This window comes from Alosa sapidissima, chromosome 11, assembly GCF_018492685.1.
Source record: "Alosa sapidissima isolate fAloSap1 chromosome 11, fAloSap1.pri, whole genome shotgun sequence".
NCBI classification, from domain to species: Eukaryota; Metazoa; Chordata; class Actinopteri; order Clupeiformes; family Clupeidae; genus Alosa; species Alosa sapidissima.
In genome coordinates, this window is record NC_055967.1 from 9,061,049 (window position 1) to 9,087,319 (window position 26,271).

Sequence of the window (26,271 nt, forward strand, 5' to 3'; positions counted from 1 at the left end):
CCCTGAGTCGGCCGGATAGGCAGCCTTTGCCAGCTGACGGCAACCTGGATTGAATTGGGGGCGCTGTAGCGACTTACCCCATGCCGTCTGCAGCACCTTCGTGTAATCCACTGCCACGGGTATACAGGGTGGTGGGCTGCTGTGCGAGACTCCTTCCCAGACGCCCCCAAGGGAAGCCATGTCTGGCATAGGGGCCTGAAGACCCAGGATCTTGGAGGCACTCAACACCCGTGACATCAAGGAGCCGACGGGGACCTCCCCTGGCACCGTGGATTCATCAGTTGGCTGCACCATGTCTGAATGTAGCTCATCCAGGAGGCCGTCCCCGCTTACGTCATCGATCGTAGAACGATGGGCATGGAGCGACAGCGCATCCACATCACCCAGATCAACATCCGCACCATGGCTCTCAGGCCTGGATGGGGAGAGACCTTCCTGGCCAGGGGGCAGAGAAGGGGATGACGTGCCCTGGAGACCCTCCAGCCTGTCCATCCTCCTAGCCAGAGCCTGGAGAGCTGAGAGAATCTGAAGCGACTCCGTGCCATTACCCTCGGTCACGGCAGCTGGAGCCGAGCGCTTAGCAGGTCCAGGGACCTCCACCTGATCATGCCTGGAAGGGGACTCATGTTGCCGTTTACGCTTGTGCGTATGCTTACGGCCATGCCTATGAGAGTGGGATGGTCGGTCGGGTGAGCGCCGCCTTTCCAGTCCACGCACGTGGCCACATGCCTGGTCAGCCCGGCGGAGCCGTTCCTCCCTAGGAAGGTCACAGGCTGCGCTGCAGGGGCTGTCGACATCCTCCAGGAGGTGGGCGGCCCCAAGGCAAGCGGGGCACTCTCTATGCCCGTCATTGGGGGCCATCGTGGCCCTACAGACTCTGCAGTAGTGTGCCGCCATTGCCTACCACAGAAAAACACAATGCAATACAACACAATACAATACAATAAGGCACTTACCTTGGCCGTACAACGCACTGGGTCTGCAAGCAGCAACCCGTAAAGAGATACAGCAGTGGTGTAATACAGTACACGGGTGGCCTGAAGCAGCGTGCGGACACGCTTAGCAGGCTCACACTGGCCCAGCTAGCTGCGGACAGCAGCGACGGGGTACACAACAGATACACAAAGAAGGCGGCCACCAGTGCGCGAACGCACGCGCCGACGTACACCAGTGGACAACTGGAGAAAAGACACACAGCAGCCCGCACCTCGTGCAAGACTGCACCTAGCAGACACAAACAGCTAAACTTACCTTTTGCAAGTAGCCTAGCACACAACAACAAAGCTAACAAGAAGCACACAGTAACATTAGCGCCTAAGCGGCCGAGCACATACGCGCTGATCAGGCCCACACAGGTTCCAGCTGCCAGAGCAGTAAACAGAAATAATAACGGTGGCCCACGCCGGTGCGCAAACGCACCCAGCAGGCTCACACCAAGCCCAACTAGCCGCGAACAGCCAGATAAGGTACAGAGTAGTTAACAAACAACAACCCGGAAACCTGGCACACACAAAAGGAAAATAACACTGAAACGGCAGCCTGCAGCAGTGCGCGAACGCAGGCAGCAGGCTCACACTAGCCCCTCCGCCGTGCGGTATGGGGTGAACTCAGGAAAGGCGTCAATAAGTTAAACAAAGTTAAATGAAGTTTCCTGAAAAAAAACACAGGTTACTGCCACATGCAGACTAACAAACACAGTCAAAGCAAGAAAGCAGTGAAAGTACGTACTCATGTATCACAGGTCTCAGATGAGGCGATCAAGGTGAGAGACTGAACCGGGAGCAATCTCCGCTATTTACAAGCTCGAGTCATTCTGCTTCCGGAGGTCATGGGCATGACTTTGTTGACATATGGTCTCGGTGATAGGCAGAACGAAGGTGATCATTCCTTTTTTAGACCGTAGTGACGGTCAGAGTGAGGTCGAAACAGATCCATCAGCCGTACTGTTCCCACTAAACATTAGATGTAAATCATGTCTTTATTGCGTCAGTCGGTCCAAGACCAATTCTTCTACACGCTACTGATGCTCCTGTTTGTGAATCAATGGCAGAGAAGATTTGGCAAATTTTTCATGGGTACAATCCACATACTTCATGGGCACAATCCACATAAGTGCATGTTCCTTACAAAATGGGGGGCTTCCAACGTTATAAGATGTATTGCCAAAAAGGATTGTTACCACAGAGAAGCAATTTACCAAACACAAATTTCCTTACTTTGTGCTAAGTTTATATGTTTACCGGTGATATTGGAATCTGCGAAAAGGAATAAAATGTCTGAAAAATATCTGAATAAAATGAAATTAAATGAGAATCTCTCATGTAGCCTTTAAGATCAATCTCTAGCTACAAGTTAATATACTCGACTTTTCCATCTAGTATAAGTACCGGTATGTTAAGTATATTTAAATATAAGTACCAAGTGTATATATATATATATATATATATATATATATATATATATATATATATTAGGGCTGTCAAAATAACTGATTAATTTCGATTAATTAATTTGAGAAAAAATATCTGATTAAAAAAATTAGTGCAGATTAATCGATTCCGTATGACCTTTGACCCTGAGCCGTTCTAGTCAGTAAAAATTAGACTGTAAAATGAAGGAGAGAGAAGAAAATGTGCTGCCTGGATCATTGATTGGAACATTTACTTTTAAAAAACGGCCTGATGGTGTTGATAAAAAATAAAGTGTTGAAAATAGTCCTCTGCAATGTCTGCAGCAAGGAATTTGCATATCACCGGAGTTCATCAACTCTATAGTTGCACATCAATGCAAAGAAATAAGTGTTGACATTGGGGGGAGTGTTTTTTCACTTGTATGTGAAAAAAAAATGTCTTCCCGAAGCACTTTTGAATTTATTACCTCAGCAAATTAGGTCATATCATAGATTATTATGGCAATTATTTGAACAGTGAAAATAATAATAAAAGAGTCTTTGAACTTTAATGTCACTAATGCTGATTATTCAATGATTCATTTGAATAGTATATAGTCAAGTATTTAATCAATTTAGTCTATCTCTGATCAGTACACAAAAAGTAAGCTATAGACTTATCTGCACCCTGTCTAACAATTTGACCTGTCATTCCTCTGTTACTATCTTTGGCTTATTAAAGGCTATATTCTGGACCAGGAAGGTGCGTGCGTTGAGCACTGTGTCCCAGGATCCTTTGCCAATGTGATGTCACAGCTATGTGAGGAGTGTTCCCCTAACTGTGAGACGTGTGAGGGTGCCAGCGACAAGTGTGTCAGCTGCAAGAGCGGCCCTTTCAAGCTCCTCCTGCACCAAGGCCGATGCTGGTCCAACTGCCCTGAGTGAGTGAGTGAGTGGGTGTGTGTGTGTGTGTGTGTTGCTGATCCAACTGTCCCATATGTTTGTTTGAGTGTGTGTGTATGTGTAAGTATGTAAGTATTAAATCTGTATGTGTATGTGTGTATACAATGCTAGTCCAACTGCCCTGATTGAGTGTGTGTTTGGTGTTTGTTTTGATGCTGGTTCAACTGTGTGCGTGAAAGTGTGTGTAACTGTATGACTGTGTGTGTCTATGTCCAGTGTGTGTGTGTACGATGCCCCTCAAAAGCCTCCAGAGAGTATGCTACAGTTTCAGCTGTACTCTCGGTCATAACACATAGCAACCAGCAACACACATTCCAACAAACAGCATAGCACCACGTCATACTGTACAAAAGACAAACTTAAAGTCATTGAGTGACAGACTGTCACTGTCATTTTCAGTCAATTGAGACGGACAGATAGACAGACAGACAGACAATTGAGACTAACCAGACAAACGTGTCGGCAATTTTCAATTTGTTCTGTCTCTAACTAAGACTGGCAGGTTCTGAGAAAAGATGATTAATGGTTTGTGCATTTGTATTACCCTGGAAATCCAGAGTTCTCGCGAGAGCACAATGGAATTGTCTCTGCGAGACACTCTGGCAATGAGCAATGATGCACGTTACTTTTTCCCCTTGCATTCCGGGGAACCAGCTAAACTGATGAAGACAGCACTGCAACGTTGGAGGACAGCACACATTGGTCGTAGTGTTATCCGATTGCGTCCGAAATCATTCAGAGTCCGAAAGTCCGAAATCATTCAGAGTAAACAGGGTCTAGTGTTATCCAATTGCGTGCAGTGAGATTTTTAAATGCATGCTTGTTGCCGCCCCTCAAGTTGGGCCATTACATTGTTCGTGGCCAGACCCTTAATCTTTCTAGATTACCAGGGTCTGGATTTTCCAGGCTACATTTGTATAGCGCTTTTGTCCAAAGCGCTTCACAATTGCCTCACATCAACTGACAGACATTATTTCCTCATTGTTATGTAAATGCACAAGTTCTGTGCACTTTCAATCAGAGAGGCTTGCACTATACCTAAAACACGTGTGCAGTCCTCGGACAAATAAAGGACGGCCCCCAAATAGCCTACAAACCGGGGTTATAATTGCCTCCATTGTGTCGATTTAACAATGAAATAAAAGAGCTCTTCTTAATACTTTATATTGTTGATTGGTTTAATACTGTTGCCAATGAAAAGTCATTGTCCTACACTGGGTCTCCAACACGTCGCTCTCAAGCTTGCCACCTCCTTCTAAGCTTGCCAGAGGCTGACGCATTACTAGTCTACATTTAAACACAATTGTTGCCACGAGGCATTCCAGCCTAGGAATTAACAAAAAAAAGTAAATCATGCATAATTAAAAAAATAACTCAATTAAGGCTACCGTAGGCTTACGCAATAAGGTCAAAATCAAAATGAAATCCCAAACCAAACCGAACATCTTCCGCTTTTGATAGCCTACCGGTATGCAGCTCCAAAGAAACACATGTCTCAATACAATACACAAAATAAAGGCCTCGAATAGGCTACAAACCTGCCCCAAATAAAGACCTGTGCTTTGCGCAGCCATAAATAAAAGACTCATAATTTGAGGATTTACGAAAGTCTGTCTCTTAAACATTCCTCACCCATTATCCAGACATGAAAACATTTGAAAACAAAACTGAAAGTCATAGGTTATTTTGAGAATGATGACTTTCTCTTCAGCATTGTCCTAACCGTTAAAACGAGGCAGATATGACAAGGCATTGCAACAATGCACTATAAGGTTCTTCTTTATTATGGCGGTAAGTATTTATTACCGCTATTTATTACCCTTATTATAGCTTCTGTCACAAGGTCGGTTCATTCGCCGCTCACGGGCCTTGAACCCGCCACCTGAGGATTTACACGGGCAACTAGCACGCTAGCTCAGTCTGCCTCCGTTACACTTCCTTATCAGGATGTCTGGTCACCCTATTCTGTGTGCCAGTTAAATAACTAACCTTTACAGATTACATGTACATTTCCATAGTCCAAAGCCACCTTTTAAGAAAGGCATGTGAACAGTCTCTAAAATAAGGGTATCTTTCTTATTATAAAAAACAAGCAAATTTATCAAGTATAAGTATATAGTATAAGTACAGTATATGTACTCTTTTGATCCCGTGAGGGAAATTTGGTCTCTGCATTTATCCCAATCCGAGAATTAGTGAAACACACCCAGTACATAGTGAACACACACTAATCCCGATGCAGTGAGCTGCCTGCTACAGCGGCGCTTGGGGAGCAGTGAGGGGTTAGGTTAGGTGCCTTGCTCAAGGGCACTTCAGCCGTTCTTACTGGTCGGGGTTCAAACCGGCAACACTCAGGTTACAAGTCCGAAGCGCTAACCAGTAGGCCACGGCTGCCAATGGATTAAGAAAATGTACCTTAATTTAAAATGAGATTTAAGATTTAAGACAAATTGTCTTCAATCTTAAATTTTAAGATATATGTTCTTAATCCATTGGCAGATAAATTTGCTTTTTTTATGTCTTAATTTAAGAAGATTTTGACTTTTTTAAGTCAAATAATCTTCCAAGAAAGCTCAAAGTAAGTATCCTTAAAGTAAAACAATACAAACTAGATTTTGTATTTTAATATAAGATTATAACACTTAGTAAGATATCACTTTTTGCAGATCTAAGTTTCTTTTGTGGTTGATAAGATATTAAAAGCTCAGAGATATATGAAGGTGCTATGCCATTTAGAGCTTTGTAAGTATTTAACATAACCTTAAAATCAATTCTATAGGAAACAGGGAGCCAGTGCAGTTCAGCTAACACAGGGGTGATGTGTTCTCTTTTCTTGGTCTTAGTTAAAAGTCTAGCAGCAGAGTTCTGTATGAGTTCCAATTTTGTTCGCTTTAGTTAATGTAGCCTAACATGCAGTGTATCCTTATTGTGTTTCGCAAAACTATTACATAAAAAGGAACAGAAAGCTCTCCATATTCTCATCAGCCTAGTCGTACCCATGACATCCCTTATCAAGGGATGGCCTGTGTGGGATCATAAAGTACCGGCGGCAGGCTCACGAACTTTCTGTACATGCACAATGATGCGCTTGATAGTTGCATATTTTGACACCAGTTCTGCAAGCTTGTTTTTTGTGTCAGACACTGAAGCATTTGGGAAACAACATACAATCATCCTTTCCCCATTTATATGTCTCACAGCAAAGTCGCCTAGAACGAGGGTTGTGGGATGAATAGGGGTCGAGTGCTGCTTCTTGTCTGTGCCCATCTTTCTATTGTTGTGGTTTGATCGCTGCCTGCTTTGGGTCTGTTCCCTGGGAAATTCCTCTCTCACGTCCCGGAGGCATTCAAATCTGTTCCATAGTGTTAGGGGCTGTGGGCTTCCCTTAGGACCACAAGCCCTGTAGTAGTTTGCTGATCTGTCTGTATTTCTGATACGAGGCCTGAAGTTAACATCTGAATTTACTGGTGAGGTAATTACAGTTCTTGTATTACGTTTTTTGTTTTTTGGTCTGGCACCTTGCCTGTGCCAAGGCTCTGTACTCACATTTCCCTTTGTGAGGTCGATGCATTCATCTGCTCTATTAGCAGTGATATTAGACTGCTGGGTTACATTCTCTGCATTTCCAGTAGTTGCTGTACTCACTTCATGAGATGCCTCTCGTAGTTCATCTGTCGTTGATGGAAGGGCATGCATCTTTGATTCCAAAGTAGAAATCCTCTGTTCTAGCTCAGTACATTTTCGGCATGATCTCCTGGGTCTCTGGCCGGAGGAGCGCATTTTGTTTTAATCCAACTTCAAGGTGAATTGCCGTTCAGTTTTTGCTCGTTGACTTGGCTGGCTCATTTAAAGTAAAAAACTAACCACTAAAGTTTCAGATTTAAATGTACTGGTTTCACTGTCTTTGCTAAACTAGCTTGTAAATGAAATAAAAGAATGAAAAAGAGTGGAAATTGCTAAAAGGATAGGTGAAGCAGGAGCAGTGTGAAATGCTAGTAGGAGTTGAGGAGAACCAAAAGTAAAACCTTAAAATCAATTCTAAAACAAACTGAGGGAGCCAGTGAAGGGATTTTAACGCATTGAATGCCAAAAACGTAATATTACGTTTTTCCTTCCCATGCGTTGAGTGCCAAAAACGTAATATTACATTTTTAGTTTTTTTAAAAAAAATTACGAAACTAGACACTCTTAAACACACCTTATATGTGATTTTGGGAACTCTGTGATGAATGGAAATTAAATATATGACGATCGAAAACTCATGAAAACGCACAATCTGGACATTTTATCTGGACATTTTATCATAACTCGGTTGCCGCTTTGGGTCGAATCAGTGACGCATGCACGTCAGCTCAAAACCAGGCCATTTTCGTGGGTCTATCACTAGGTAGCAGTCTCGGCAGGTCTCGCTAGTCACTTCCCGGAAACTTTACATGCAACACTTCATATTTCATGAAAGACGTTATATCTCCATTTCTAGAAAAAAAAAACAGCGATTTTGATGAAAACTAGCCACTGTTTAGCTTGGGATTTCTCAGGAACAGAGGCGTGTAGAAATACACGGTTTGCACCCACTGAGAGCTTAAAGTCAAACCTTTCAAACGAGCCATTGTATGTGTTCATAGCTATAACACAGAATATGCTGTGGCTGTACAAAAATCATCAACAATGGTCTAGATTGCTGGCACTCTAGGACAAAGCTTCCGAAAACAGCTTGGCATTCAATGAGTTTAGATAGGGGTAATGTGAGCTCTCTTTTTGGTCTTGGTCAGAACACGTGCTGCTGCATTCTGAATTAACTACAGCTTGTTAAGATTTTTTTTGATAGGCCAGTGAAGAGGGCATTACAGTAATCAAGCCTGCTAGTAATGAAAGCATGTACCTGTCACGGACAGAAGACGACCCAAGAGCGCAAGTTCAAATTCAGAGTCTTTTTATTGAAGGGTTCAGGGGGGAAGAGGAGTGAGAGAAACGTGAGGTCTTGGAGGTTCCGGTTCCAGGGGTGCTAGGAGTGCCAGGGGTGTCAGGGGTTCTCGGGGCTCAGGGGAACCCACACACAACAGCAAGGTGAACAGCAGGCAGTAGTACAGACCAGGGCTAGGCACTAAACGTGGTGAGAGACAGAAGGCAGATTCGAGTTACCGGGGGGGCTGAAGATCGGAGAGTAATCGAGAAGATCCGGAAGGCAGGTCGGGATAACCGGGGCAGTAGAACAGGGAGGCAGTCAAGAAAGGATCCGAATCACAGGTAGGAGTCAGAGAGTAGACAGGCAGGCAGGTTACTGGTCCAGGTTTGAAGACGATCTGACAGGGCTTGGCTGAAAAACAGGGCTTTATATACTGGGAGAGGTTAGTGGAGAGATGCAGTGCAGCTGGCAGAGTAATTAGAGCAGAGTGGGGCAAGGTGAGGATGGTGAGTGGGAAATGCAGCGCAGCTGGCCAGGTAACAAGAGCAGAGCAGGGCGGAGCCAGGTGGAGCTCGTTAGGCAGAGTAGAGAGAGAGTGAGCAGAGTGGCAGAGAATTGAATCAATTAAGGTTGTTACCAGGGAGACAGAATGCTCATGACAGTACCAGCTTTTCTGTGTCAGCCTGGGTGAGCAGAGGCCCCACTTTGGCTATATTTTTTTAAGATGTAGAAAGCACAACTGGTGACATGATTTATGTGACTCAAAGTTCAGATCTGGGTCAAGGAACACACCAAGATTTTTGGCAAGGGGTTTGATGTTCTGTGCCAGGGTGTTTAAATTAAAAACAGATAAGTTCCCTCTGAGACTTAGGGCCAATGACTAAAACTTCTGTCTGTCTTCAGTAAGTTATTAGACATCCATGTATTCATTCGTTCAATACACTGAATGAGATTGGCAATAGGGCTGGTGTCGTTGGGGGAGACAGAGATGCTGGGTGTCGTCAGCATAGCTATGGAAGTCCATCTCATGTCTCCTGATAATGTTTCCCAGTAGGAGCATGTACAGACTAAATAGAACTGGCCCGAGAATGGACCCTTGAGGGACACCGCATGTGATGGGAGTGGTGGCAGAGGAGTGGTCACTAACGGAGACAAAGACATCTCTGCCAGAAAGATATGTCCTGAACCAATTAAGGACAGGCCCGGATAGGCCAACATGAAGCTGTAGCCTGCTGTGAAGCATGGCATGGTCTACCGTATCAAAGGCAGCGCTCAGATCAAGTCGTACAAGCATGGAGGGAAGGTTGTTGCCCATGTTTAATCTAATATCATTAACTACCTTAAGTAGGGCTGTCTCTGTGCTATGGTGGGGGCAAAAACCAGACTGTAGCTTCTCAAAAATGCTGTTCAGATTTAAGTGGTCATATAGCTGTTTATAGACAACTTTATATGTATACTGTATGTGTGCTTCTGTGTGTGTGTGTGTAATGATCCTACACTTCAAATTTCGTGCAGTTTTGATCCTGTCAGCCAAAGATACTTGCGATTACAATTCCTCTTTTTGCCTTTTCAATTTTAACTAGGTGGCATTATACTTCAAATGAGTGGATATGGGATGAGTTAACATGGCCCCCAGAGACCAACATACAAAAATAATATGGTCATCCTAGGCCCTACGGTTCTCGATATATTTACAGAAAATTGTGTCCGACCATCTACAGGCAGATCTACAGGCCATATTAGTTTATTGTATGACCCCCCCCCCCCCATGCCTCGTTTTTGCTTTTTCATTTTTAACTAGGTGGCGCTATACCTCAAATGAGTGGATATGGGAAGGATTGACATGGCCCCTTGAGACCAATATATGAAAAAAGGTGGTCATCCTAGGCCATACTGTTCTCGAGATATTGACAGAAAACTGTGTCCGGCCTACCCTCCTTTCGGGGGGCCTGTTCCGACAGGTAGGCGACGGATCAAAACGAAAAACAATGGTTCTGTGTCATTCTTGTGGTGCTACATGCCCACCAAGTTTCATGCAGCCCAGTCTTTCAATATCCTGGTTATCGTTGACACAAATTTACTGAAGAAAAATAATAAAATAAAAAAAATCCGGAAGAAAAACTCTAAACCTATATGACCACCGCTTCGCTAGCACGGTGGTCATAATAATAAGAAAAGGTATAAACACAATGGGTGCCTCGCAGCTTCGCGGCTTGGCCCTCAATAACAGTAGACATTGCAGTAGAATTTGGCATTCCATATCAGTTCAAACAGTCTTGAACTCATTTTTTTGTCCACACTTCGGCAACGTTTTAAGATTTTAAAATTTTAATTTAAAATCACTTCAGAACAAGTATATGCACTTTTTTCCAATTGACAAAACAATATTTACCCTAAACATTAAATCAAATAAATGTACAGTATGCAGATTAATCCAGATGAATAATGAGGTTTGTACAGCATGGGCAAGGCAGTATATCTCAGTTGCTCAATTGTAATTGAAGCCATGACCATTGTGTTTTTAACATGTTTTTAACACACACACACATACACACTTTTTGTTCAGACTAACTCATGTTCCCTGATCCTGATGAATGGTGTTTTCAGCCTCCATACACTGCATCGTTGGTTTAGACAATCTGTGTTCGTTAGCAGTGTTTAAATCCCCTATTCATGCTGGATAGTTCACACAGACGCGTGTGTGTTTTTGCCAACAGTGGTTTCTTCGAGACGGCAGAGGGCATGTGTGAAGCGTGTGAAGCACCCTGTGTGACGTGCGATGTGTCGGGGTCCCAGTGCCTCTCATGTGGCGAGGGTAACTTTCTGGAGGGCGGCCAGTGCCGGGTCAACTGCTCCCTGGACAGGAGCTACGCCGCCGCAGACGGAATGTGCAGGCGCTGCGCTCCACACTGCGATGCCTGCATAGACGACAAGACCTGTTCCAGTGAGTGAGAGCATTGAGTTCAGTCCCATAGTGCTTGTATGACAAGGCAAAAGCGGCCAGCTGTATTGGGAATGTGGGAGAAATGTTGATTGCCTAATGCTATTGTAGTACGTTAGACCGGCACATCTGGGAACTTTGATTTTGCTAGACTTTCCTGCGTGCTTTTCAGAGAAAGCAGATAGCTTGAATGGAAACCTATGGAGCTGCTTTCCCCAAAAAGGGACGTGGTACAGAGAAATTTCTCTGTATGACGATACGGCGGTTGTATATCCCAGTAAAAGGTGACAGATTTTCCATTCCCGTAATTCAGACTATTTATGGAGTCATTTAGACTGACTCTACCCCATCCACATGACACAGAGGTAATAAAGCCATGTTCTTACAAGAAATACAAGAAACTGTTTGCTACACTATGAAATTCATTTGTTTGATTATGGTTGGCTGAGATGCGTTTGAAGCCATTGTAAAAAAAAAACCTATGCAAAAATATAATGCAGTCATATAAAAACAGTAGCAATTGATAACTGTATTGTAAAGTTTCACAAAAATACATATAAAAACATATAATGCAGTGTAGGAGGCTCAAAGTTTTCATGCTGGTACATAAATAGGAATAGTATGTAGCAAAATCATCACATTTGGTCTGGAAGATCCTGTGAGGCCATAGCTGTCCCTCAAAGTTGATCAACATTTTATTGGAATTTTTGGCTGGGCCTTCAGAAGACATATTTGTCATAGGCTCGTAAATTATTTTCCTTATTGAGATAAGTAGAAACATTCTCACAAAAAGCAATGCACAGAAAATAAATTCCTTCAGGGTCTGAACAGCAGACCTCACAAGTCTGAAAAATCATTTTGGATCTCATTTTCATAGCACCCTAACATCTTGTGGGAATGTAATAAAATAGGTAATAAAGCCAAAAAGGAGGTATTAATAAGCCATGTTCTTACAAGAAATACAAGAAACTGTTTGCCAGTAATAAGTTACTGATAGACATTAGGGCAATTGTATGCAAAGGTCATCCTTACCATGGAAAAAACACAAACAAATAGAACTATTGTTAAAATGTTCATTTACTGTAGGTCTATATTTTATTATTTGTAACTGATCTGATTGAATTTCATGGAGAATTACACTCTTTTACATCATAAATATGGTGTAGCCTGGCCTCCGCCTGCCTACGTACTTCCGCTCAATTTCTTTTCCCTAGTACTCCGCCTGGAATAGCTCTCGTTCACTTTGTTTACTTCGGTAACTTGTCTCCAAACCAACCAGTGAACAGAGAGCGTTCCTGAGAGCGATTACGATTAAGTTGCAAGCCTATCATTATCGTTGTGTCCCCCGTGGTTAACATACGTCATTACCAAACGTTAGTGATTGAACTCCAATGATTTCAAACTTCAGACAAGAGTCCACCAACCAGGAAATAAATGTTTGCCAATGGATCTAGGCCAGACTCTGTGCGAAGTCAGAGAGTCTGGTATCCAGGTTAAAATTGGTGTGCAACCATACAGAAACAACAGTTTTCACATGGCAATATTATACATATTTAAAAAGGGGATAAATGGACTGAAGCTTCCAACAAATCATTATCATTTGACAAATTCCAGATTGACAAGGGAATGGTAGACAAATGTGTATGCTCAGTTTGCCTTAAGAGCACAGCTCCTTACATTTGTAAGGCTTTTGTTTTTAAGTCAGCACATTCCATGGCCAGGAAAAGTTTATGCTACACATACAGTGTTGATGCAACAATGTCCAATGTGTCTGTGCAAAGCTGATTTATATCAATGTTAAGTATGATTAACAAATTGGGCCCCTGTCTTAGTTTTAAAACCTCTAATGGTGCGTTATGGAGGTGATGTTATGGATGTTCCATAATGTGAATTTACAAGACTGGAGACTTTATTTGACCTCAAAACTGATAAACGTCTGTTCTGGTGACATAATAATGCCACTGTCTGTTCTGGTGGCAACAAATTTCACCTTAGTGTTTACAATTGATGTTTCAGAGATTATTAGGCTGATCAAAACCACAAAGGCCTCAGCATTAGCAAAACAAAACATAATATTAAAATACCTCCAGTGATTGACATAGCCTATTTTCGAGTGGTCTAATAAAGAAAATCTGAGTGATTATCTTCCCGTAATTGTCATACTGTTGTTGTACAGTAACTGGATTATCGTGTTAGCTGGTGAGGATGGCTGACTTTGCAGCTGGAGTTAAAGGACAATTCCGGCGCAAAATTAACCTAGGGGTTAATAACGCATGTGTACGGAGTTCGACCGTTCGCTGGGATTTATTTTCATGCTAGTCGAATGTGACCAGTTTTATTGCAAATTAGCGTTTAACGCTAGCGTTCGGGGCACACGTACAGTAAAAAGAAATTGCTATTTCTATACCACTAACAAGGCTCAAAATAGCACCACACTTACACCCAAACTTACACAGTAGCATAATGAGGGTCTCTACATGTAAACCGAAGCATTGAGAACTTTGTAAGTGTACAGGCAGTTTATTAAAAAGAAACACATTACCGTTCACGTCTGGTTCACATAGCCTACAGGCAGGCGATGTGAACCAAAATCAAACGTAATTTGCTCAATATAGGCCTATCAGAAATAATAGCTCCGATGTAACATAACTTGTTTAGTGTACTTACTTAGTGGATGTCCATCTGGTCTCTCTGGTATGGATCGCTGCCTCCAATTTCTTTTCGGGACATGGAAAATAGTTTCAACTACAGCCCTGTTTATCAATGAGGGGAAATCTTCAGACTCTACAAAACACTGCGTCTACAAAACACTGTGTCGCAACGCAACAGGTCCCACTCCATACAACACAGGCACTCCTCTTTGGTGGCCATAGCTTCACAAAGTCCGCAGGTACACCACCAGTTTCCAGAAGTGCAAGGCTGTGTGCAGCATTGACTACAGGTAGCTCTCTATCGTAGCCCTTTCATGGAGCTCCTGCAGCTCTTCGTCGGTAGCCTATATTCCAGCTCGTAAAGATAAGGACGTCCATCAAACCGAAAGGGTTCATCCTCGATGTCTTCAAATTCGTTCAAATAACCTGCCATCTCTTATGTCTCCTGTTGCGTTCAGTGCTTTCTCTTATGCGCTCAGTGCTTTCTTTCGGCAACAACGTTTCACGCAAGATTCACTTCACGTCCCAGAGTTCTGTTTTCTCAAGGCGCCTGCCTGTATGTGAACCAGACGTGAACGGTAATGTGTTTCTTTTTAATAAACTGCCTGTACACGTACAAAGTTCTCAATGCTTCGGTTTACATGTAGAGACCCTCATTATGCTACCGTGTAAGTGTGGTCCTATTTTGAGCCTTGTTAGTGGTATAGAAATAGCGATTACTTTTTACTGTACGTCTGCCCCGAAGGCTAGCATTAAACGCTAATTAGCGGTTTGCAATAAAACTGGTCACATTCGACTAGCATGAAAACAAATCCCAGCGAACAGTCGAACTCGGTACACATGTGTTATTAACCCCTAGGTTCATTTTGCGCCGGAATTGTTCTTTAACGTAGCAACCTCCTTCTGTTGCAGATGTGTTCACATCTGTTTAACACAGTTTAATTTGAAATGTGACGCTCAAAGGTTTACAACACAATATGCCAGTCTGTGCTGAACAGTTGGCGCCAATCTTCATGCAGATCTTTAACCAATCCCTAGAGCCGTGTGAAGTGCCCTCCTGCTTCAAACGATCCACCATCATCCCATTAAATGACTACAGGCCCGTTGCCCTGACATCTGTGGTCATGAAATCTTTTGAAAGACTGGTGTTGAGCCATCTGAAAGACATATCAGGACCACTGCTGGACCCCCTGCAGTTTGGCTACAGGGCAAACAGGTCGGCGGATGATGCTGTCAATATGGATCTGCAATTCATCCTGCACCACCTCGACTCCCCAGGGACGTATGCCAGAATCCTGTTTGTGGACTTCAGCTCGGCGTTCAACACCATCATGCCTGAACTCCTACATCAGAAGCTCACCCAGTTCTCAGTGCCTACCTCTCTACCTGTCAGTGGATCATCAGCTTTCTGACTGATAGGCAGCAGCATGTCAGACTGGGGAGCATCTCATCCAAAGCCCGGTCCATCAGTACAGGCGCCCCACAGGGGTGTGTCCTTTCCCCACTGCTCTTCTCCCTCTACACTAATGACTGCGTCTCAAAGAGCCCATCTGTAAAACTCCTGATGTTTGCAGCCAACGTCATTGGTTTGATCCAGGATGGTGATGAGTCTGCATACAGGCAGGAGGTGGAACAGCTGGTCCAGTGGTGCAGTCAGAACCACCTTAACCCCAAGAAGACTGTGGAGATGACAGTGGACTTTAGGAGAAGCCCCCCCCCCCCCCCCCCCCCACGCCATTCTGAATGACACAGTGTCCAATGTGGATTCCTTTAGGTTCCTGGGATCAACCATTTCACAGGACCTAAAATGGTTTCTCCACATCGACACTATCCAGAAAAAGGCCCAGCAGAGGTTATACTTCCTGAGACAGCTAAAGAAGTTTAATCTGCCTAAGGAGCTGCTGATCACTTTTTGCTCAGCCATCATTCAGTCTGTCATCTGCACCTCCATCACTGTCTGGTTTGGGTCTGTCACCAAATGGGACAGGGCCAGACTGCAATGGACAATTAGGGCTGCAGAGAGGATCATTGGAGCTGATCTTCCCTCCATCCAGGACCTGTACTGGTCCAGGGTCAGGAAAAGGGCAGCTAAAATCTTTACAGACCCCTCACATCCAGGTCACAAACTATTCAACCTCCTTCCCTCTGGCAGACGATACAGGCCACTGTTGCCAAAACCAGCCGACACAAAGACAGCTTCTTCCCCCAAGCAGTCACTCTGTTGAACACTCAGTAACAGCCCCCACCCTCATACTGAACAAGTCAATCAACACTGTTCTGCTCATCTACCTCATGTGTACTTCAACCTTATAGTTACAATAGTATTATTAATACATGATCATTGCACTGAACTGCCTTGCACTATATTTATTTTTATCTTAAACCTCAGTCTATAGTACTGATATTGCACTATCCCCACCCTTTCAACTGTATATTGCATCTTGCTTGTGTCTGTTGAGGGGTCCACGACCATGGCACCCTTGACAGGGACAACAAGGAAGCAACTGCACTACCATATACCAATTTCAATTTATTGTGCTTATAGAGCGCCAAAACATTACACATGTATCATGGCACTTTACAGAATGTAGACAATACACCCACATACAGTACCACCCATAGTGTCTATCTATTTATTTATTTGCAAATGTACATACTGTATTTATTCTCATACATATAATAGACATATTCTACTGCCTTCATTCTATTCTTACTGTTCTGTTTTTACTCTTTTTACTCCTTTATGTTTATTATTTTTTTTGTATCCTTATATGTTATGTGAATGTTGTTGCGAGGAAAGATTAACCGGAGTCAAATTTCTTGTTTGTGTACACAAACCTGGCCAATAAAGCTGATGAGTAACGCCAGCAATAAACTAGATGTACCTAGATGTACAAAATATGATCACTGCTCGGTCCTGCACATTCTCTCCGCAAAAATAAATCATGCTTGTCAATTTGTCTCCATCTCCTACTCCTGCAACTCATGTGCATGTAAATGAGTGTGTGCATGTGTGAGTTTGCTTTTGTGTATAAGAGAGTGTGTGTGTGTGTGTGTGTGTGCATGTGCGTGTGTATTCATGTGCGTTCCTGTGTGTGTGTTTATGTGTGTGCGGGTGTTCGTGCGTGTGTGTGTGTATGTGCTTGCCTGTCTGTGTGTGTGTGCGTGTGCGCGTGCATGTACTGTATGTGTGCAAATCACAAATGAGTGGGTATGAGCTAGGTTGATGCGGGCTCTTGAGACTAATATACCATAAGCATTTTATCATCTTGGGTGCAACGGTTCAGGTAGGGCTAGTTATTTAGCCTAGCGCAGTGGGGGAGTGACCAACAAATTTCATGTTCTCTGGTGATTCAATCACCTGGAATCATTGACCAAAATTGATGACAGTAAAAGAAAAAAACAAATTTCTTTTTTATATTTTAATGACTTGTCCTGATTCTTCCTGTGGATCTTAATGGGCACTGAGGAAGCAATAATTTCATTGCTATTTTTTCATAATTACTATTTCAATTGTTTCATATCAAAATTCACTCCTTAAAGGAACCGTATGTAATATTGTGGCCAAAACTGGTACTGCAATCACTTACAAATTACTGTAGAGCGGTGTATCCCCTCCCCCTCCCCCCTGGGTTTTCGGCAACCCGAATGCCGAAACACTACTGACTTTGTGATTAGTAGATAGGTGGAGGGTCGTGCATCAGGCCAAAATACAACATGACAACATCAGGATCAGTTAAGGGCTGCAACTTCACATTTTTTAAAGGGACACCAGGCAACGTTTTCGTGTTAATTAATCATCTTCGTAAGTCGGTATATGGTTAAATGACTCATTACGGGGCGAATGAAGGCTCTCTCGCCCGCCCCTACTGCCTGTAGGAAGAATATCCCACTTGCAAGTTCGGTGTATCCTACCTGCCGACCGAAACAGGATCAGTTTACAGCACAGAGTTTCGTAGAGAGAAAGCATCAGGCTTGCCTGGTGTCCCTTTAAATGACAATATCCTGGCCGGACTAGTGTTGTCACGATACCAAAATTATGACTTCGATACGATACCTGCCATAAATATCTCGATGCTCGATACTGAAACGATACCACGGAAAAATCCTAAAATATCTGGGAAAAAAAGGACGCAGAGGCTAGATCAAGGTCAGTGTTAAAATTACTGCATGCAAATCACTGAATGCTATGCAGAGGGGCCTATCTTTAGGCCATCTGATGTAGGCTACCCTAGGCCTTCCCGTGTTTATGGGATTTCTTTGACAGTTGCAAAGGGTACCAGTGTACAAGTACGACGTTCCAACCAGGTCTTCGTCAGATAGGCCTACACCATTAGGCTACCTGTTGCAATATATCTGTGTACATTATGTATATTTCTTTGATAACATTATTTGCTACCACAGAACAATAAGCCGCTATTATTATTAGGACTCAACACGCTTCAGTGGTATTATATGCTGGGCTTCAATTAGCGCATTTCAGGTAGCCTATCATAGCCTATATCTGGGCAATAATTATTACTACTATACTATTAGTAGTATTAATTAATTATTTATTAATAATACTATACTATTATAGTATTAATACTATACTATTACTAATTTATTACTACTAATAAACATTAGTAGTAGGCTACTGATCAAATATTAAATAGATCGTTTGCAAGTTATGGTAATGTTATGCTAGCGTGAACATTGCGTTTTCATCACGCTAGCATATGATCAGTCGTTATGTCTCGTCAAAATTCACTGATGAAGGAAGGTTCGCTTTATCCCAGAAAACCATGCATAGGCCTACTCGTTTCAGTTTCAGTTAGGCTAGACTAAAACTGAAGAGATGAACTTGGCACCAATCATGTAGTGGTGTTTTCTATAGCCTATTCGTTAACCTGTCGTTCTTTGAACTCTTTAAAAATGTTGGGATATGTCTGCGAGGTGCTTAGCCAAGTTCTATGCGTAGCCTATTGCTTTTGAATGACTTTGAAACATATTTTACAAACGGGCCTCTGTGTACCTGATGGCTTCCCTTTACTATCCGTGATGTATCCAAAATAGTTCCAGAATTCACTTCACCTTTTGTTTTATCCACAAGCCGAGGACTGTCGGCAAAGAACTATGTTGATGTTGGCTGGCTCACTCAGAGATGCCTGCTTGACACGCCCACTTGCTTAGACGCATGCAAGGAGCATGGAGAGTGGGAGCAGTCCACACAGACACAGAACGTTATTATTTTAATAAAGTATCGATTCTAAAAATGTCGGAAATCGTATAGTTTTTTGTGTGAAGGCATTGTGATACCTTTCTAGTATCGATACACCGTGCAACACTAGGCTGGACTACTGTTGTCAGTGATATAAGTATTTGAAATTAACATGATTTCTTAATGTCTAGTGACATACAGTATCAGGGCCATTTTATGATTAATTGAAATACATTTCTTGCATATGCTTCCTTTAAAGGAACCATATGTAAGAAATGTATCTCAATTAATCATAAAATGGCCCTGATATATCACTAGACATTAAAGGAGAATTCCGGTGTGATATTGACCTAAAGTTTATTGAAACATGATACCGAGTGTGAACGTATGTCTCATAGCCCATCTCGGCTTGTCCCCTGCACTCCAAAATCTGGCGCTAGTTAGCCGATGCTACCAACTCAATGTATCTCCACACTTCATTGGTAGACTTCCGAGGGCCCTGACATTTAAAACGAGACATTGAGAACTTTGAAAAAGCACTGGTAGTTTACTTACAAGACGATTTATACAGACAGTATCTTCACGAAGTTTAGCGTTTGCAGCCATCTTGAATTTAGTCACGATAAGTCGAGCGACGAGTAAGAATGAACAGGTATGATAAGGGATCAGATTCCAAAAATAATTCAGTGGAAATGCATGGATTCCAGTTTCTTCCAGTAGCAGCAACTGGAATCCATGCATTTCCACTGAATTATTTTTGGAATCCTCCCTCGGACTGAACCCTGTTATCTGAACCCTGGCTTGGCTCTTGGACTTTGATTTTCTGGATTACGCCTTGGATTGATGTTTTTGGATTTAACTTTTTGGACTGTTTTTGACTTTTTTCGGATCTTCTGAGCTTTTGTGTCTAAAACCTGAAATAAACTCAGTTAATCTCACTTTGTCTGCTCTGCACTTGAGTCATTAGTCTCAGTGGCCTAGTGGGTTAAAAGTCAGTTAGCCACTCCGACGGCCCAGGTTCTAGACCCGACCGTGACAGTCCTTGAGGGCTTGTAAACTTTGACCAAAAAAAGTGGCCAACAAAATCGACACCCCCCCTCCCCCCATAAAACTGGCTGTATCTTGGAAAGTATTGATCTTACATAAAAGTAATTTTACAGTGGGTCTCCTGGGTAACATAGGTATTCCTGGTCATTTTTTCAGAATTTTTTGAGACCTAAGTCCGTGGGTCCTGGTTGAATTGACATGGAATGACCCATGTGCCAACTTTTCCAGAAATGTTGTTCTTTTAGTTTGATTGGGTGATCCATTAGTTCTGATTGGATCATCACTGACTAGGTTTACTGAAAGCCTTTACTGTATGTGGGCGAGGGTGAGGGACGGGGGTCTCACCCTAATACTGATTACCCCATGGTGGACAAACGGGCCAGGGCCATATTTTCCAGCTTTTGGTCGGAGAGCCTGTCCCGGAAGGGATTGTTCTGATATGCTTTGGAATGTAAACAAGGAAGTGAAGTTTAACTAACGTGCATACAACGCCTCTACGTGTGTCATTTATTAGTGCACAGACACGTTAATAGTACATGGTGTCAGAAGTGAAAATATTGACTTCGAAGACTCGTGGAAAGTTACTGATACAAACGTCAACAAAATCATTGTATTGGAAGACACAATATCATTTTTGAACGAGCTAAATTTAACATGAGGAATCAAGCAAAAGTAGAGTGTGCCACATATCTTCAGAAAGTCTGTGATGAACAGCACACAGATGAGACATGTCAGCGAATCATCAAATACTGCCTCAATGGCTGGCCCGAGAGATGTCCGGCTGACCTTGGGATGAAACCCTTTTGGCAGGGAAAAGAAGACCTTCATCTTGTAGGCCGCCTCCTGCTGAAGGGCCAATGTCTGGTCATATCACAGTCCATGCGTGAGAAAGTTTTGCCACAAAATTAATCAAGGGTAGAGCATGTGCTCAACAAACGGCCTGGACTGTCAACTCAAATAAGACAACTAGTGAACACCTGTGATTCATATCAAATCAATCAACGACCACACTGTGAGCCTCTTCTTCCAACTCCTAGTCCAGACAGGCCGTCTGGGACTGACTTGTTTGACTGGCAACAACAAACATACTGATTGTGGACTACTTCTCCCGTTATATAGAAGTCGCACGCTTAAAGGGACATTCCACCAGTGGAGACATGAATATGTATTGAAAGTGGGTCATATATGTAGTAGAATAGTAGCATAAATTTCTAATTTGATGCCTTCTTGACCGAGAAAAGGCAGAAAATTACTTTTTAGTGCTTGTGGATTGCAGACAACAATCCCCATAGTGCATTGCAATGCTCAGCTCCGCAGGCCACTCCCACTGTCGAACTCAATTGTTCAACTCCGCCCATAATCTGTCAACCCAGGCTCGAGCGTTGAGCTCCACTCTACGCTACCTGGAAATCATTTCAAACAATTTCTAGTGAAGACTTAGTTTGCGAACTCATTAGTAAATTACTCCTTGTTTGTGTTTCAAAATGGTGTGCACTTGCATGTTACCTGGATGTTCAGCCAGCACAAGGAAAATACACGGGAGTAAATTTTCATAGATTACCCAAAGAGTTGGAGTTGCTAAAAGTGGCTACGGGCTATCAATAAATAACCCGAAGTTCGGAGAGGACACAGCCATTGAAGCACTAAAACAACTGACGTTGTGCAGTCTACATTTCAAGGCAGAAGAACCCCTTAGGAGTGAAGAGACCCGCGCTTGTGAAAACGATATTTACCTTGCCAGATGATGTCGATGAACAGCCAGGAACTTCTGGAACTAGCAGTGCTAGCTGCGCTAAACGCATTTGCCTGGAGGTAAGGTTTTTCTGACTCGACTCTACTTCTCGACTGAGAACACACTGATATAGTCATCTGCTGTAAAGCAGCACATCTCATATGATTTGGCTGTTTATAAAGTAAATATCTTGTATGTTTTGGTCGCTTGCTGCCTCGCTAACTCCACTCGTCAGCAACGAGGAAGCAAAGTTAGCAATGTAACGTTAGACAGTTATGAATATCGTGTCCATTGTGTGTTAGCTGCATAAGTTTGCTATTAGCGATGTAAATCCACCATGTTTTACTGTGTTAGTCTAACGTTATTCAAATGTTTTTAATGTTATTGAACTTACAAGAACAGTTTGTAAGTAGCCTAAATAATATTATCTCTAATCATGGCTGCAGTGGAGGCTAATCGCAAGTAAATGCAGTTTATCCACCACTGAATTTCAGAAATAGTTTATCCACCTCTTGATCGTTTATCCAGCACTCAATACATTCAATGCACTTCCTAATAGTGTGTATGCACTCAGGGAACTATCTACTACTAGTAGCCATACCACTTGTAAACAGTAATCTTCACCATTATCATATATTCTACATATGTCTTATGTATTAAAAAAAAAAAAAAACATCCAGTAGCGCTTTTCCTTACTGCAGTTTAGCCTACCCACCTCTTATTTCACCACTACACCTATCTTTAGTATATCTAAGACTACTGTCTGATTTAAATTAGTGGAATATAGTTTGAAAAGAAACCTCTTGTTTGTTTTATAGTCACCATGCCCAAGTACACCTGGCCTTGATACCAGTGCCAGCACCCTTGAAGTTGGTGAAATGGATGAAAGGCACTACAAAACAGGTGGAAGTGCATTCCACACCATGTGGTCAATGAACATCGATGGACTGACATGGATGGAAAGCGGCATCACTGTGACCATGCTCCTCTAACAGCTGAGGAGCAGAAGAAGAGGATGTAGCTGAAGAAGGACTCGGTGGCATATCAGGACCTGATGTCACTCGTCTTTGATAAAAGGCTTTTGAAAGATCTTCAGAAGATGGCCCTCTTCAAACATACTGGTAAGAACTGACACCCTTTATACCCACCCACATGTTTTGAACATATCCTATTGAACATGTTTAATTAGTACTATATATTCTCCTTTTCACACAGGGCCACTGGAGATCTTTCACAGAGCTCTCCTGAAGTACCTCCCTAAATGCCAGGCCTTCTCCTACGAGGGAGAAGGCCTACCTCGTCATCATGGAACATAATGAGAACATTGTGGCACGAGAACAAGCCACCACGGCAACAGGTGTGTTTTCATGTACTCTAAATACTAAAATAACCATAAGTAGCATGTTCACAGCTAACTCAAAATGCATACTTTGCTGAAAAGTTCATTCTATTCCTGTGGAGAGACATCTACTAGTCAAATCTTTATTCAGGCATCTGTGTAATCATTATAATCCTTGTCATTTATAGGAGAACCACGCGTCAAGCAGGTCTTCTGCAAAAAGTCAAAGCAATGGATAGTCAAGAAAATCTATAAGCCACACACCACCAAGTTCATCTAGACACTAATTGAGAAGGTCATAGAAAACAGACGCAACCCAAACATAACATTCAAGGACTCAACCGCTTCACTCACCCAACCACAACCTCCTTTGCCACCTAACATTGCCTCTGTCCCAAAGCCGTCAAAGAAAGCTGCAACATCATCATTCAAGAGCCGCTTCTGAGACGTCAGCTCTACATTAACCCATTCCTCACAAATATTTTGTAATATTACCATGTCTTATGTCTGTCTTATATGGTCTTTTGACCTTATCCTTGCACTACCTTACCTGTTTGCACTGCCATTGAGCACCTTACTATACATACTCAATCACAGGGTCAATACCTCTTTTTTATAGTGTGGATAATTTTATTTGTATGTTTTGATGTTCATGACACAATTCTTTCTTTGTGAATTAAAAACAAAATGTCACTCGTGCTCTCCTGTCTGCCTTCAACAAAGTTTAGCATCATAAACTTGGAAGGAGGTAACTGATATGCAACAAGCTTATAATGCAATGTATACTTGTAATACTTAATAATTTATAGAAATTATAGGTATGACCACCATTCTGTTGTCATCTGAGGCAACAGTAGCTAGGTAGTTCCAGTTTTGAAATGTTGGTCGTTCAATTTGTTCAAACTCGAATACACTTGGAGCAACACTACTAAGAAACAACTACAACAACGTACATTTTAAGCATTTAATTAAATAACTATAATATACAAACAATACAACTGTTGAATGACTATACACAAACAATGAAACTATAGCTCCTCGAGAGTCCTCCGCTTCTTGGTGCCCGCAGTACTGGCCGTCTGGAGCTGTGTATTTCTGGTGGATAGCCAGCACGACACAAGCAGGTAACACCATACCTCTGCCCAATCTCTCTCCTTGTAGGACCCACTCAAGAAAGTGCCGGTAGGCTGTTAGAAGAAATTGTCTGGACAAAACATTGAGCACAAAGTGAGCGATGGTCTTCTAGCCTAGCGTGCCACAGTAGCTAGCATAACTGCAAGCTATTTGTGCAATGAACATGCCACGTTAGCGTGTTAGCAAGATTACTCCTTGACATAGTAACAAAGAAAATAAACTTACTTTACAGAAAGACGTCCATTTGGCCCTGTAGGCTTTGGCTGCCGTTTCCCGTTGACCTTAGGTATTCTAAAGTAGGTCTCCAGGACGCCACTATCCATATGGGGTGCGAAACTCGGGTGATCAACAACACACACGTCCGTGTCATCCTCCGATTCCGTGATTTCGTCCAGAAGAAATTGGCATCACTGGAATTCTCGGCAGCAGACAGACTCTTGACTCTAGAGCACAGGCACCACCAATTCGCCCCAGCTCGAGCCATTGCGGGCTCCTCGTCCATGGCAGGCAGGTCGTCTGTCTCGGCTGTTGTGGCAGCAGCTTCAGCCGCCTCCTGTTCCTCCATAGCCCTCAGCTGCTCGTCGCTATATTGTGGCTCATAAAGATAGCCACGAACATCCTTTTCTACCATATCTTCTTCAAAATCCCAGTCCTCCATATTGCATCCGTCTGCGTATTCGGTACCTTCGGCCATGTTTTCTGCAGGTCTCTGCAGCTCTCTGCCAGTGAATTCAAAAGCACTGGCACTGATCTGTGATAGGTCTGTTAGCGCATTAGGTCCAACCCCCTATGGGCGGGGTTGAAAAGGTGGGAACTAGCGCTTGTAGTCTCAACAGAAATCCCCCCCCCTCTTACACTTCCTCCGACACGATTACGATTTTTGCATCATTGTGGGAGGAAGTGTAAAGAGGTGAATACGGATTTCTCCCGTCTCAGGGGGAAATGAGAGAGTGTTGCATGACCATTCAAAAGTATGACTGGGTTTCTAACAATGCAAAGCCTAATGCAAATGGGTGGAGTGTCCCTTTAAGATCTACCACATCAGACACTGTTATTGCTGCACTGAAACAAGTCTTTGCAAGACATGGAGTTCCTGACACTAGTGTCAGACAACCGGCCACAGTTTGCCTCAGAGGCATTCAAACATTTTGCCACTGACTTTCAGTTTCAACATGTAACAAGCAGCCCTCGTTTCCCACAAGCTAACGGTGAAGCTGAGCGGGCTGTTGGTACGGTCAAAAGCCTGTGGAGAAAAGGAGGGGATCCGAGCGAAGCCTTACTTACATATTGAGCTACTCCTCTGGAACATGGCTACTCACCTTCTCAGTTGCTCATGGGAAGACAGTTACGTACAACTACCTGCTACAGTACACTCTGTCTAAAGTGGGCAAATTTGGAAAAACTTCAGGGATGCAGACAAAGCAGGAAGGTTTTGTCAAGCTAGGCAATACAATCGCCGCCATCGCACTCACCCACTAACAGAACTACCTCCTGGAAAGAAGGTTTGGATCTCTACAGAACACACAGCAGGCACAGTTGTCAGTGGAGCAGAACCACCCAGGTTATACCTCATCAATACGGACAGGGTGCTGCTTAGACACAACAGAATCCATCTACGCCCATTGTCTCAACCACCTGCCCAAGAACAAGAGGTTCCACATGATCCTGTTCCTCCACCTGCCTTATCAGAAACCTAGCCTGGCTAGCGCCACCACTTCTCAATGAGACGTGGTCTGGGAACCAAACGTTCATTTTCTCGTTTTTGAAAAAAATGCCCAGATCCGTTTATTGGGTGCCACGGATGTCTATCAAATGCGTCTGTGCATAGCTCATCATCGTCTTGCTTTCCCCCCTGTTCTGTGATTGGTTCCCTATCTCAGGCGAAAATTTGCTCCATGGTCTCCACTACCACAGATCAGGGTGGGTCTCACGTCCTCCATAAAAACTGGATCTTTAGATTAAAGATAGA

General features: G+C 43.1%; 1 protein-coding gene and 2 long non-coding RNA genes across 4 annotated transcripts in view; 2 read left to right on the forward strand and 1 right to left on the reverse strand.

Moving 5' to 3' along the window:
* Window positions 1-26,271, forward strand: part of LOC121723722 (proprotein convertase subtilisin/kexin type 5) — a 161,794-nt gene that overhangs the window by 34,777 nt on the left and 100,746 nt on the right. For both annotated transcript variants that reach the window (XM_042109706.1, XM_042109707.1), the window contains 2 exons: window positions 3,132-3,330; window positions 10,976-11,202. In XM_042109706.1, the coding sequence (XP_041965640.1) occupies window positions 3,132-3,330; window positions 10,976-11,202 (426 nt within the window). The remainder of the gene's footprint in view (window positions 1-3,131; window positions 3,331-10,975; window positions 11,203-26,271) is intronic.
* Window positions 11,089-25,990, reverse strand: LOC121723725. The gene is made up of 3 exons (XR_006035022.1): window positions 25,871-25,990; window positions 25,622-25,657; window positions 11,089-11,176 (listed from the first exon to the last, which is right to left on the reverse strand). It is a non-coding gene; the product is annotated as an uncharacterized LOC121723725 (long non-coding RNA).
* On the forward strand, window positions 21,821-23,957 carry LOC121723724. Its single transcript, XR_006035021.1, has 4 exons — window positions 21,821-21,909; window positions 22,648-22,950; window positions 23,045-23,186; window positions 23,357-23,957. It is a non-coding gene; the product is annotated as an uncharacterized LOC121723724 (long non-coding RNA).